Source organism: Channa argus, chromosome 16 (assembly GCF_033026475.1).
Source record: "Channa argus isolate prfri chromosome 16, Channa argus male v1.0, whole genome shotgun sequence".
Lineage (NCBI taxonomy): Eukaryota > Metazoa > Chordata > Actinopteri > Anabantiformes > Channidae > Channa > Channa argus.
Window position 1 is genome coordinate 7,807,316 of NC_090212.1, and position 13,969 is coordinate 7,821,284.

Here is a 13,969-nt window from a genome sequence, read left to right on the forward strand (position 1 = left end):
TAGATAGATAAGAAAGCGGAAAAAACTGAAAAAAGTATTTTTAGCCATTGTTGTTTTCGTTCCTGTAGCAGAAAAATTTTCAACCACAGAGATTTGAATGAATTTGAAAGCATGTAGGACTTAAAAAGTACATTTAGTATTTGCTACTAAGTTAGTCTACTGAGTGTAAAGGAGACATAATATAACATTAAGCCAAGCATCTTGTAATTTGGGGCAATATGTACAAGTCAACCTACTGGTTGATTTGTCCTGTTAGGGCTATCGTAGCCATAAATGGATTTTATTCATTCTGCAACAAATTATTAATATAAAATATCACAGAGATTAGAATACAAAGTTTGAGTAGTTTTGTGTGTGTGTGTGTGTGTGTGTGTGTGTGTGTGTGTGTGTGTGTGTGTGTGTGTGTGTGTTTAATATTGCAAAATGTGTATTTTAGCATATTATGTACATATTATGTACACAATTGTACAGATTCATACAATATACGGTAAATATTGAAGTTGTAGGATGCCTTTTGAGATATGATTATTTGTTCAGCAACAGTGCTCACCAATGAAATGTATGGTGCCAATCAGCAATCTGGAACTGCATGGGTGGATTCAGACAGCTTATTGAATTTATTGACAAGCAATGGTTAAAAAATGCGTAAAAATGAGAAATGAACCTTGAGCTAGGCTGTTCAAACTTCCACCTTACAGTGGCACCTCAATCGAGCGGTTTACCCTGGTTTCTGAAATATCATAGCTATATATTTTATTGTCTGATTTATGCCAATCAACTAAAATATGATTGTTAGGGCTTCTAGAAATGAAATTATTCTAGAAATTATTTTTTTTTTTTACTTCGACTTTAAAATGTTTTCTAAAGGCAGCGAAGGTCACCCTTGGCGGCGGTCCCGGTTAAAAAATGGGAGGGTTGCAGCAGGAAGGGAATCTGGCAAAAAAACACTCGCCAAATCTACGTGCGAAACATGTTCCGCTGTAGCGATCCTGAAAGGGACAAACTAAAAGCTGTCGATTTTTTACACACGTCTTTCATGTCATTTCTGAGGAGCTGCGCAGCACCGAGTCACTTCCATTTGCTTCAACAGCTTTCAGATAAGCATTGCCACCCAGTGGATATAATTGATGTTACATACACGACTCAGTGAGGTAAATGAGGATAAACAGCCAAACATAGGTTTTCAGAGTTTTTACTCCAGCAAAATGGCATCAAATAAAAAGGTCAACCATGCAGTACAGAGATATTTTAATGTAGGCAAGTCAATGGAACGTTTAACGACAATTATGTACATGTATTACCCAAAGTAGAACCAATAGAAGCAAGTTTAAAATCAGTAAATCAGTGAAGGCGTCCTTTAAGATATAAGGACAGAAAATTACTGTACTGGTTTTGCACTGAACTACATGATGCACTGTGACTTTAGAAGCACAGATTATCAATCCATTAAAGAATATTACAAGTCTGTAATGTGCTGCCTCAATACTGGGCCTCTCCCTACAAGTCGCCTTATCCTAATTCTCACTTAAAGAGCGCTGCAGGTAGCCCCCGTGCTAACAACTGCCAAATCTGAAGGTCACAAACCTCTAGTCTCTCAGTCTAGTCCAGCACTTTATTATCTTTTAACTTTGTTTTCATCTCTAGTTAGAGCATGAGCCACTGGAAGAGTGGGAGCTGTCATTGATACTCAGTGCAGATATAATGCTATTTAAATGCTAATGTGTTAAGAGGAGCAAAACGACCTTTATTCATACTGCACACGGGCAGAGCAGCAGCACCAAACAGAACAGCTTAATAAATTAGCCTCTTCCTCTGACTCTGTTTCCCTGCACAACTCATGTCAGATATAAGGTGTGTTTATCGCCATCAAGCCCAGAGGACACTGGATGTGGGTACTGGTTAAGGGGTTAAGTCAGACATGATTGTATGATTGCGGAACATATTAGGTGTTAAGTCAAAAGTGATTTTTTTGTGTGTGTCTCTCTAACAAGGCAGGGTTTTTTATCAGTGCATTGAAAAGGTGTGTGAATTGGCTTAGCCTTCAGTGGAAAGAGGACAGGATTGCAGTCTTTTTATTTTGTTGTTTGTTGTAATGTTTTATCTTTATTATCATCAAGCCCTCAACCCCTCAAAGTGAAATGGTCTGACACTTTTAGAAAATGTTGTGCTGAAATTTAATTGCCATCCAGTTTCTAAATTCACCCTCCACCCTGGCAGTCCATCTAAGCAGTTGGCACCCTTGCCAGGAAGCTGATAATGTGATGGCAGGTGCTGGTATCAGTGTAAAAACAACAAGCCCTCTGCCTGTCCACAGATGTCACAGATACTTGTCTCCCTATTTGCAGAGCATTTGCCAGAAGGATGCACACTCACTGGGAGAGCAGCTTTCCCTTCAATCCATGTAAATAGTAAATAACCTTTGAACAGTTTCGTAGGACTTACTTTTTGAATCGTGTGTCTATTTTTTTCCCCCTTTAGCTGAAGTTATATTCTGTATCAGCAGAGGAAGAGGTGAAAAAGGAGAAAGAGAGATGGAGGGCGGTTGGGTCTGTCATCTGTCGTATAATCCCAGGAAATGCCATAACTCTGCCAGCAGATAATTTATTCAGTGCAGCTCCCTGAGATACCTCAAAGAGTATTCAGCTGTCAGAGGAAGGCCTTAGAGTAAGGCAGTGACATAACTTCAGACATAAATGTAGCATCGCATCAATCAATAATGCACCGTCATCCTTTTGCTGCGATTACTAGCAAGCTGTGAACTGGACTCACTTGGGCCAAGCAAGTTCACCTGATTTGTCTGTTGAGCTGTGCTCTTTGATGATATTTTTGATGAGAATCTTCAACTTACATTATAGGCAGCCTTACAAAAACAGTTCCTCTTAAGGGAAAATTTCTTATAGTTTTTCCCCTTATCCATGCTTAGAATAGTCTGGATTAATTTTACATCAGACTGCCGAGTAGACATCCTCATATAAGACTGGTAAACAACGAGAATTTGTTTTCATCTCGACAGATGGAGGACGACAGCAACAGAAGAGCACGGCTGCACCTCAGGGGTTGAGATCTTAGACCTCATTAAAATTAAGTGGAAAAGGAATAAATTTGATCCAGTTTGAAAGATGAAAAGGAAGCATCCGCCCTTAGTCAAAGTACACTAACAGCACAGTAAGTCATTCTCATGATAAAGAAATAAAGGTTTTTTTCTATTTAATTTTGTGAATATAAGACTTTCTCAGAGCTACTGACAATAATCACGAGGAAAAAACTCAAGCACAGTGGCAAACATCCTTTGGATGCAGTCACATGCACATTGTCTGGTTTGTAACTTTGATATTAGAGTAAAGCTTATACAGTAGTATTTCAACGTATTAATATTTTGGATATATCATACTGTATATTGCCATTCCGCAAATATCGAGTTGTGTTAGGTTATTGCGGGGATAGTATTTAATTTATATAATTTTGGGGTAATGCTTTAGTTTACAGCATAATTCAACCAAATTTAAAATATGTTATATAATATTACAGCACTGTAGTCACCTGACAGCCTTATTATCTAAGGCTTTGTTCGAAGGCAGAAATCTCTATACAATATGTATGTAATATGTATGTAAACACTATCCACATTGGCGCATTCTTCATCAGCCAAAGTTACTGAAATTGAGTGCCCTGGGACTGACTCATCGGGGTCAGTTAAAAAATCTATCAATTTATGATAATAATACTTGGTTTTCATCATTTTAATAGTATATATGTTATTAGGAAGCTGCGGATGTTATACAAACAAGACTGCTTACAGATCTTAGGCAGTATAGCTGCATATAAAAACATCTATTATTTAAACATTAAGTCTTTTTTGCGTCCAGGCAGAGAGCACAGTGTCACTTGTCATGTCATTTGATAGAAGATGATGGATGAAAAGTTTGAGGTTTCAAAATGAAAAATATCTGAGGGTGTGTGGCTTGAAAGTAATTAACTTACCAGACTTTTCCTCATCGCTGCTTGAGGCCAAGAGCTCGACACTGCTTTAGTTTCTACCAGCACAACACTCTTTAAGTTGGTGGGGTAATTTAGGAGTGTGGAATAAATAGAAAAACAAAAATCTGTCTTAAATGTTGAGCTAAGTATGACAGTGTTTTATGAGTGCTGCGCTAATTGGTGAAGTACTCATTTAAAGCATACCATTGTGGGGGGATATAGAGCAGGAAATATTTAAATACACAAGACAGAAGCAAATAGCTGTTAAAAGGACAAGTCCAAATAAATCTTCCTGATTGGTCAGAAAGACAACATGGGGCTGTTCTGTTAAGCTACAATGTACAGTGGTCCTAATTTTGAGAAACAGCAGCACAAAGAATAGATGAGATGGACAATAACATGTAGTAATATATTTCGCTCATCGGTTCTTATCAAGTCCAGGTGTATTTTCTCCACAGCAGGGGGCTCAGAGTATAGATATTTAATTTTCAACTTAATTTTTTGTATTTTTTTCACAATTTCAGAAATTAAAATCTCTTAACAACATTCTGATTTGTTAATAAGTTAACATTTTTTCCTAAAATTCCTCTCTTTCTCTCTCTTATCATGCTCTGAAAAACTGTGTTAAAGTGCAGGGCTTTGTGAGTTGTATCACTTGTTGGAAATCCAGCTAAGATATAACTATTTTTTGTTTGTTTACTATCAATTTCACTAGACAGGATGAAGGTAAGTGTGAAATATTAGCTGAGGAAGCATTTCCACCATTTTGATGTGCAGCCATGGTAAAGTAGAACATAGTTTTTTCCTTTAATAATGTAGCACCAAAGAATTTTTAATGTCATGATCCTAATGCAATTCAAATGAAGGGTATTGTAATCACGGTGGACACAGTCAGTTTTGTGGCATAAAGATTGAGTAAATGTTTCCGCTGGTGAAGTTAAATACATTAGAGTAGTCTGCTGGGACGTCTGCCCTTGGTGGCCGATAACAGAGAATTGGGTTTTAATCTACAGGGCCTACAAAAAGAAAAGCAGGGAGGGTGCATTTAGTGGTGATCACCTCCCAAGGACGGCTATCCAGGCGTACACCTCACAGCACTCTCCTCAGGGTTTTGACGGATGACACCAGCACCACAGAGTGATAGGCTATTATTTCACTTTGCATTGGTTAAATGGCAATGCAGCCTCCTACTTGTTGCCTGCCCTTCTCCTTGTTTCATTCTCCTTTTTCCTCATGTCCTTCCAGCAGTATTTCATCACACCCTAGAACAGAAGGGGGAGAAAGAGGACAGCTGAGATTTTGTCTGTGCAATCTGTTGATTTCACTTCCACATGTCAGATGTGCTACTTTTAGAGTTTTTGTTGTTGTTGTTGTTGTTGTTGTATGTGTCCTTTAAAGTTGAAGTGGAGGTGGAGAATGAGAGTATGGTGGGTAATGACCAGCTTGTTTGAGGTTGTGTGATTTGTTACTAGGCTTTTTTTCCTCCTTCATCATTAAGTGTGAAATTTATTTTTCTGGAGAAAAAGTTTTTTTTAACCGTGGGTGCGATGTGGTTTTCTTTCTTTTGCTTTCAGACCAGCAGTATTCATGGTCGCCCTCGCAGTACTTCGATGAGGACAGCTACTCCCCTCCACCCAGGAACATGAAGGGTCTCTCCGGTGGCCGCCCTACCCAGCTTCAGCTCACTTCTCCCACCTCCGCCCACACATGCGGCCTGGCTGATTGTGACCATTCCCTGGACTACCATCTCCATCATGGTGACTCCCGGCCCCCCTCCTACCTACTTAGCCCAACTGAAAGCTGCCCCCTTGAAGGTCACCACCGCTGCTCCCCACGGAGCTCCATCCACTCTGAGTGCATGGTGATGCCAGTGTCCATGTCGGCCACTGACCACTCCATCTCTAGTAGCACTTTTCCTCGCATGCACTACGGTAGCGCTTTGCGGGACAGTGGTGGAAACACTTCTGGTGGAAGGGACTCGAGAGACGACGATAGATCATCCTCGCATGGTGGCAGCAGCAAAATGAACCGAATTCCAGCAAACCTCCTCGACCAATTTGAAAAGCAAATGCCGCTACACCGGGATGGCTTCCACACGCTGCAGTACCAACGCACCTCCACCACGACCACAACTACAGAGCAGCGCAATGAAAGCCCCGGGCGAATACGCCACTTAGTTCACTCGGTACAGAAGCTCTTTACAAAGTCACACTCTCTAGAAGGATCCTCCAAGATGAATGGTACCAAGAGCGACTCTCACCGGGACAGCTCACACCATCACCATCACCACAAACACAGCAAACGCAGCAAGAGCAAAGAGCGTAAATCTGACGGGAGTGGCAAGCAACGCTCAGGAGGTTGGTGGAGTTCAGATGACAACCTAGATAGTGACAGCACGTACAGAACACCAAGCGTCATGTCACGGCATCCTGTTGACCACATCAGCCACTGCTACCCTGATTCCATGCACGGCCACCTGGCAGGAGACCTGTCGCTAAAGACCTCCAAGAGTAACAACGACGTCAAGTGTTCAGCCTGCGAGAGCATAAGCATGGCACCAGAAGGCAAGTTCATGAAGAGGAGCTCCTGGTCAACGCTAACGGTCAGCCAAGCCAAGGAGGCCTACAGGAAGTCCTCACTCAACCTGGAGAAGCCCATGACGCCCACTGATCTAAAGCCCAACCTCAGGCCCTGTCACTATCTACAGGTGAGTTTGTCATATTTTGCTTTGTGCCATAGGGTTTGTATCTCACAAGCAGCACCACCCCTCTACTTTTTCTGCAGCTTCTAATTTCACCGATGCCACTTGATTGAGCAAATTCACACAATGATAAACAGATTTTGTTTACTTAAATGTGCGGATGGCTAGATTATACTTCTTTGAAGGATGTGTTGAAAGCAGAAAATGGTGAATTGAAAGGAGCAACAGCTCAAGCGATAGCAACAAACAATTCAAGTGATGATAAATTTTTTATATTATCTCTGACTACAGTGTTTGAACATCCATTTACTAAAATTAATGAGAACACAACAATCAACACAGAGGGAAATAATGGTCCCACAACTTCAGCCTACATTATACTACACAAAGCATTTTTTCCCTCCAGACATCATCTGTCAGTAGACAAGGAAGAAAAGTAGCTCATCTCAGCTGGATTTCTAATTGATCTAAAAGATGATGTTTCATTTGTCACTGCCCTGGATGTTACAGTATAAATGTGTCCTGTAGCTCAGCATGTGGCTGAAAGGGCCCAACACAGTAGGATGTATCAGTTACCTCCATAAATGATCTGCACCAGAGGGGAAAAGTCAGCAGTATGAGAATAACAGGGCCAGATATCAATGTTGATTTATATCAGGTTGCTTTGCATAGGTTTCAGCTCTGACAAAGGTTAGTATTTAGCTCAGCCTTCCAATTGGCTCTGTGGGAGATCCCATAGCACCGCAGGGATCAATTCAGAATGAGAAGTGTCTTATGGCTTTTATATGCGTGCTGAAGGGTATAGACAAAGCAACAAAAAAAATCCCAAATTGCAAATTTATGCAGGCTAAAATAGGTTCTATTACAACTCTGCTCAATATACAACAATGTGTTATCTGATGGCATTGTGTAAGTACTGCCCGCAGCCAAAATAAAGTGAGCACTTCAGCACACTGGGAAAGAGGAGGCTCTCTGCATAGAGTGTGTTGTATAGATTAAAGACCGTTGTAAACAGAAAGCCAATACATTACTCAAATCAGCCGATTCAGCCAAAGAAAGCATTCGGTTTGAGCTTACATCAACAGAAAATGTTTTGACTAGTGTATTTTTGAATAACTGATGAGCCTTTTGAACTGGACAGATAGTGCTTTCATCCAATCAATATTTTATCAACAACTTCACTAAGTGCAGTAATCTCTCACTGAGAGAATCCCCCCTACACCCCCACTCTTTCCTAAATGTCCATTCGGTCATTCAGCTGAGCTGTGTCCAAGTCAGAGCACTACAAACACTTCTAAAAATATCCCCCTCTCCTACTTCCTGCTGCAGGGCTATATTTAGCCCAAAGTTATCAATCCAATTCATGCAGGGTGTCACATCTTCCCTCCCCGGAGGAGAATCAATGACCTCTCACAGCGCAGGAAGATGTATCAAAGGAGAGAAGGAGAGGTGTGTGCCTCTGTGAATGACTCAAGATACTCCAGGAAGCATAAGAGAGGAAAGCGGCACAAGAGATGGCTGTTTTCGCTCCCCATGGCTACTGTTGTTGCTCATCAACTGGAGCGGTCAGGCAGAGAGACAGAGTTGATAACCAGAAATGATACCCTCCGCACACCGTGGGGTCACATTGAGAAGTTTTTACTTCCTGCTGCAGCTGAATTGGGATTACTCACAACTGTCAGCGTTGTAACAGCGTAAACTGTATCCAGGGAGTGTGTGCACTGCTTGTCTGTCCACATGTCAGTGAAAGGATGTGTGTGTTGTTTCTCACACACCAGATGCTTTGATGATGTGCGACTCACCTTGTTTGGTTGTCCTTGGCTGGTGACAGAGGGAATAAAAAACTTCTGAAGTGTTAAAGTATGGGAACACAAACTGAATGATGTGTTTTACTCTTGTCTTACTGTGTGTTTGTGGATGCAGCATGTGCGTGTGGCTCTTTGCATGTGAGAATGTGGTTGGATCATGTGTACAACTGAAAGATCGATTAACTGTGCATCAGGTAGGACAGAGACAGATTAATTATCTGACCTGGCATTAGCCATCACCCTCTTGCTCGAGCTAAGTAATTTTCAAATTAGCCCCAGTTAGCCCTCCCCAACACACACACACACACACACACACACACGTTATTATTCCATCATAACACTGTAAAAAAGGTAATTGTGGCAAAATAGCAATCTATTGTTGAATAGTTTTAAAAAATCCACATTGTCTGCATATAGGTGTTTTTCCAACCATCGCTCCTTCTCCACATTAGAAATCTATGTAATTTTGCCTGGACTGCAGTAACAACTAAAGTCCATGTGTTCTCCACCTTCTTTGTATTACTTCATAACACAATAACTTTGTCTTACTGACAGCTCTCAGTCCTTATTAATTCAGCTACTCCAGCAAATGCTGCTCTCTTGTCTCCTTATATACAGTACTGTAGTACACAGGCAGGATTAGTCTTTGATAGGTTTGCTGATAGGGCATTGCGGTGGGATTTAATAAGCCAATTAATTGCCATGTTGGCTTGCCAAAGATGCTGCTTGAAAGACTGGTGATTAAAATACAAAAGGGAAGCAGAAGAAAAACTGGCACTGGGATGGAAAACTACTGTAACACACACCTACACACCCAGGGTTTCCTGGGTGTGTAGGTGTGTTTTCATTAATGGGTTCCTGAATAGCTCTCAGGCCTTGAACTGCTACTTAGTACGATTTTGTCCCAGGAACCCCAGGATTAGACAGCAGTGTGGAGCTAAACCTTATTCATCCACATTGCCTGAGGTGCTAAGGTGGCTGTGTGGTCACCAGCATGTCAGTCAGCATCTGTTCATATTTGAGTTTTATTATCTCAGACTTCAAGTTTCTCTTGTTTCTACAAGGATGTTTTCTGGCTATAACCATTTACCAGTCAATTGCTAGCCACATTCTTCCATATGCTTCTTGTGTGTGCTAAGGCTCTGTCAAGCCAAATCAATAATAATGGCTAAATATGATGGCATCCTAATTCTTTAAGGGTTTAATATCAATATTTGCTGATTTAGTAGCATTTTCTTGCCAAGAGTTTATTGCTGTATTAATCTAACACTTCCTGTTATTTGGCACAGATTCAATTCAGTCCATAAGTTTGACCTGATACTGTTAAACTTTGAAGAACATGTTTTACGAGTTTTTAAACAGCAATGTCAGCTGAATGTGAAAGGAGCCAATTGTGTGCTTGCAAGACAGCAACTGATAATACAGTTTATGGTGGTGACTCTGTATTAAAGCGTAGTTAATGCCACATTTGTCTGTCCAAACCCAACCAAAGCGCAAGGACATGGTGGCTAAACTAACCTGAGGCCAAGAAGCATTTTGTAAATGTTCAAACGCAAACATTTTGTATGTGTTTTTTTCAAGTACATATACTTCACCAGAGCCAACAAGGCCACTATAGGATCATTATTATAGTTTTTAATTGCACTTTATATTAAAAAAATAAATAAACATATATTCATGTAGTCTGCTTTATGGTTATATTTACATTTTAAAGAAGATTTTAAATTTCTGTCCCAACCCGAAACCACGGGTATGATGGAGTCCAGTTGGGCTCGGTTTGGGTTTCAACCCTATATTCTGTAAGTGTTGTTTTATTTTGATAATTCTCTGGCTCCTAGTTGCCACAAATTAATTAGCTTCAAAAAAAGATGGGAGACACAGATGAAGATACAAAGCCTCTAGACTGATAGTAGTAAATAAACTGTGCAATTGGCCAATTAGTTTCCTGTTCACACCACATGGTTCTTGGATGTAGCAGCTAATGTGGATTGTCACAAACTGGTAAACTGGGATTTTGACAAGAAGGGAGTTAACACAAGAGAGTCACTTGATATAAATAGATTTAAAACTTGAGTAAACAAGTAAATAGTTGCAAATGGAAGAACTTCATGAGTGTGTAAAGTAAGTGCTGAGAACATTATTAGAAAACAAATTACAGAGAAACAGAGAAATGTAATTAATATTTAATATGTATGTATTTAAAATTTTTATGGTTTGGTAGTAATCTTGTAATTTAGTGAGCATGTCTTTTTTCATCACTTTAAATAACTTACGAAACATTAGACAAAATGATCCAAACAGTTCAGAAAATGCGTGTAACTCTGTTTCCTGCTCCCATTAAAACAGTCTTCTTAATTTTTTATATCACCAGCACACTGTATTTTGAGTCTAAATCATTTACAAATGGCATCTTTCTCTAAAGGGGATAATACCCTACCTAAATAAATGAAAAGTTCATGTTCATACCCACTGAAAAAAGTCTCTTTATCTAAAACTAACTTCGTATTACCAGATCTCACTCTGACTTGTGTTTGAATGCATATAAATCCATATAGCCATTTTTGATTTAGAGGTAATAACATCAGTTTCCCATGTCCTGGGAGATCTGTTCCCTCCGGTATGTCTGCCCCAAGTTATGTCTGGCCTAATCAGCTGGGAGGGAACTTTTAGGGGTCTTTGTCTCATTGTCTCCAAACACTTGGGCCTGCCACTCTGTGATAAATCTTGTTTTGCAACTTTATTTTGCAACTACTATGATGAAGTCCATTATTGGTAATTATGTTGGAGTTACATCAGACATGTCCCTCCATCTCTGTCTGTGTCTCCCAGGCCAGGCTGTCCCAAATTTGGGTTGTAAAAAATGCACATCTGTTCATATCTGGCCCAAACCTGGCAACAAAAGGGAAGGCCAAACCCAGGGTTATATTGCACAAGTATTGAATTAATTTGTTTTTTAGGCTTAAGCATTAAATGGAAGTGTGTTCTGTGTATAGAGGTATGGGTGTAGGACAGTAAAGACTGGGGTCATCACAGTATGAGGGAACCACATGTCCAGTCCTTTATCAGCTATCAACAATGTCTTTTTTTCTGTATTTTCTTTTTAGATTTCTCGAAAAAGTAAGTCTGTCCCTTTATTTTGTACTTTTATGTTCTTGTTATGTTATGTTATATAAAGCACCCGTTGGGTGAAGGATTTGATGTGTAAGTGAGTTAGTTTGTCCGGTTATTTTTTGCATTAAAATCTTGTTTAAATAGCCCTATAGTTATGCTCTTATTGTGTTCATTTTACAGATGTGCTTTCTTGTTTCCTAGTTTAGGAGGAATCCAAAAAGCAGGAATTCTGCATTTCAGCTGTGGGTTTTAAATTTATTTAAAGTGCAACCATGAAGTGATAGAATTTGTGATGAAGAACAGGTCTCATGAGTGCACAGACCTCTAGTTTGCTCAGGCTACTGTAGAGCGAGTGAAGTAACTCTGCCTGTATCGCAATGAATTTTTCACTGTGTGGTTGTTCAGTGTCAGTAACCTTTATTGTAGCTGCACTGAAAATATCTCACAGACACGTCACATCTTTTTCTGCCAAGTTATCCACAGGAATAAGAAAACATATCCCCAAAAAACAGAAGAGCTTCTCACAGAAAATGTTTGGCCATTCTAGCAGCAGGGATCTAGGGATGGAGATTTCTGTCAGTTAGCTGGGCCTCTACTTTAGGTCCAGCTAAAATCTCTTTATTACATATGCAATTGTATAGAGCTATTCATGGTCTCCCCAGGGTTATTGTCGTTTAATTTATACCTCAGGGATGGGGCTCAATAGCATTTTATTAGCATTTGATCCCGTCTTAATCCCTTTCTAAATTCTTTTCCTTATCCAAATAATTTAAGTTGCTTGTTAGTCAAAAAAAAGTCTGCTGTAGTTAGCTGTGATTTAAGAATTTGTAGTGGAACTCTAACTCTAACTTATGTATCAATGCCATGGATGTTTTGCCGTAGTGTTGTAGGGCTTTTACTATTTATCACGGCTTTAACATACATTATCCCTGTCCTCAATCTTTCTTCTTGTCTAATATTCACTAAAGGCTATGCTACATCTGCAAAAGCTAAAGAAGAGAAAGTAAGGATAATTACGTTATCATTTATGGAATACAGTTTAAATAAATTACTGATAATTTCCATGCTTTGTGCACTCAGTGTTACCTGAAGGTGAACTCATGCTTACTCTGCTACAAGCCGCCAAATTTGTGTCATAATCTGGAATAACTGCAACAGCAGGTGGAGCATTTATTATTCTGAAATTGTCAAAAAAAAATTATAAATGGTGGATACTAAAATAGATAAGCAAATGACTTGTAATTGTCCTCTGAGTATCTTCTCACTATGACATTTTGCAGTTGTTCCATTGACTGTCCTGTTACATGGTCATTCTTGTCTCCTTTGTAGAGCAAAGCCAAAGAGACTAAACTGAATGGGATCAAGTTGTTTTACCAACTTGTAACCAAATTCAATATGGAACCAGCTTTTAGAACACATCCTATCGCTCCCCTATAGCACCACCTTATACATTATATTTTTTGAGAATAAAGAATGGATTGCCATAAAAGTAGGCAAAAAAAACACATGTCTCAGAATGAATTGTAAAGAAATCGATAATACCCTAACATTTTATCTTGTACAATCACGTTTAAATTGTAGTCAAATACTAATGCTTCCTGAACAAATCTGTGTAAAACTAATAACATTCCCACCAGCTTTAGCTGTGCATTGTTCAGTACTAATTAGCAATGCATTCTAATAGCATTCTAATAAATTAATATGGTAAATAATATTCCTGCAAAATGTCAGCATGCTAGCACTGACAAATCGAACCTGCAGTACATAAGCTCAGAGCACAGCCACATGCAGCATCAGAGAGCTTCCTGCATGGCTGTAGACTCTTATCTTTTAAGTTGTTACCTACTAAGACTAGGTGGTTTGTATGTTTGAGATGGATTCAGAGTTAATATCAGAAATATCATTGACTTTTGCTTAGAGTAGCACTATTAGAATAATAAAGATAACATGGTGAAAGCGACTGACTTAGATTTGTCACACACCTATAGTCTGACGGCTTCCTCATCCTATTATTATTATTATTATTATTATTATTATTATTTTTATTATGCATGTCTTTACACTGCCATGCTAACATCTGACAGCAAGAAGTGTCCGTAAATAAAAATGAAGACAAGATTACTGTGCAGATTTCTGAATGCTCCATGTGTGGGTGGGTATGTGTGAAAGAGAAAGCCGAAAGAAGCAGAGTCGTGTGTGGTGGGAGTGTGGTAGGTGTTCAGTCGGCTAGTAAGAAATCTATGAAGTCATTCTCCCTCTGCAAGACGGGAAGAGGAGCCAGAGAGAGAAAAAGCAAACGGCACCTGTTCCAACACACACAGCATATCCAAGCAATCTTGTGGGAGGAAATAAGAGGCTGGAGGCTGGTGGG

General features: G+C 39.6%; 1 protein-coding gene across 8 annotated transcripts in view; it reads left to right on the top strand.

Annotated features, from left to right (window-relative positions):
* The window catches only part of dlgap2a (discs, large (Drosophila) homolog-associated protein 2a), a 114,840-nt gene that overhangs the window by 54,062 nt on the left and 46,809 nt on the right, over nucleotides 1–13,969 (top strand). For all 8 annotated transcript variants that reach the window (XR_010911052.1, XR_010911050.1, XR_010911051.1 and 5 more), the window contains one exon: nucleotides 5,553–6,685. Coding sequence is in view for 3 of the 8 variants with exons in the window: in XM_067479850.1 (XP_067335951.1) it covers nucleotides 5,621–6,685 (1,065 nt within the window). In the remaining 5 variants the exon portion in view is untranslated. The remainder of the gene's footprint in view (nucleotides 1–5,552; nucleotides 6,686–13,969) is intronic.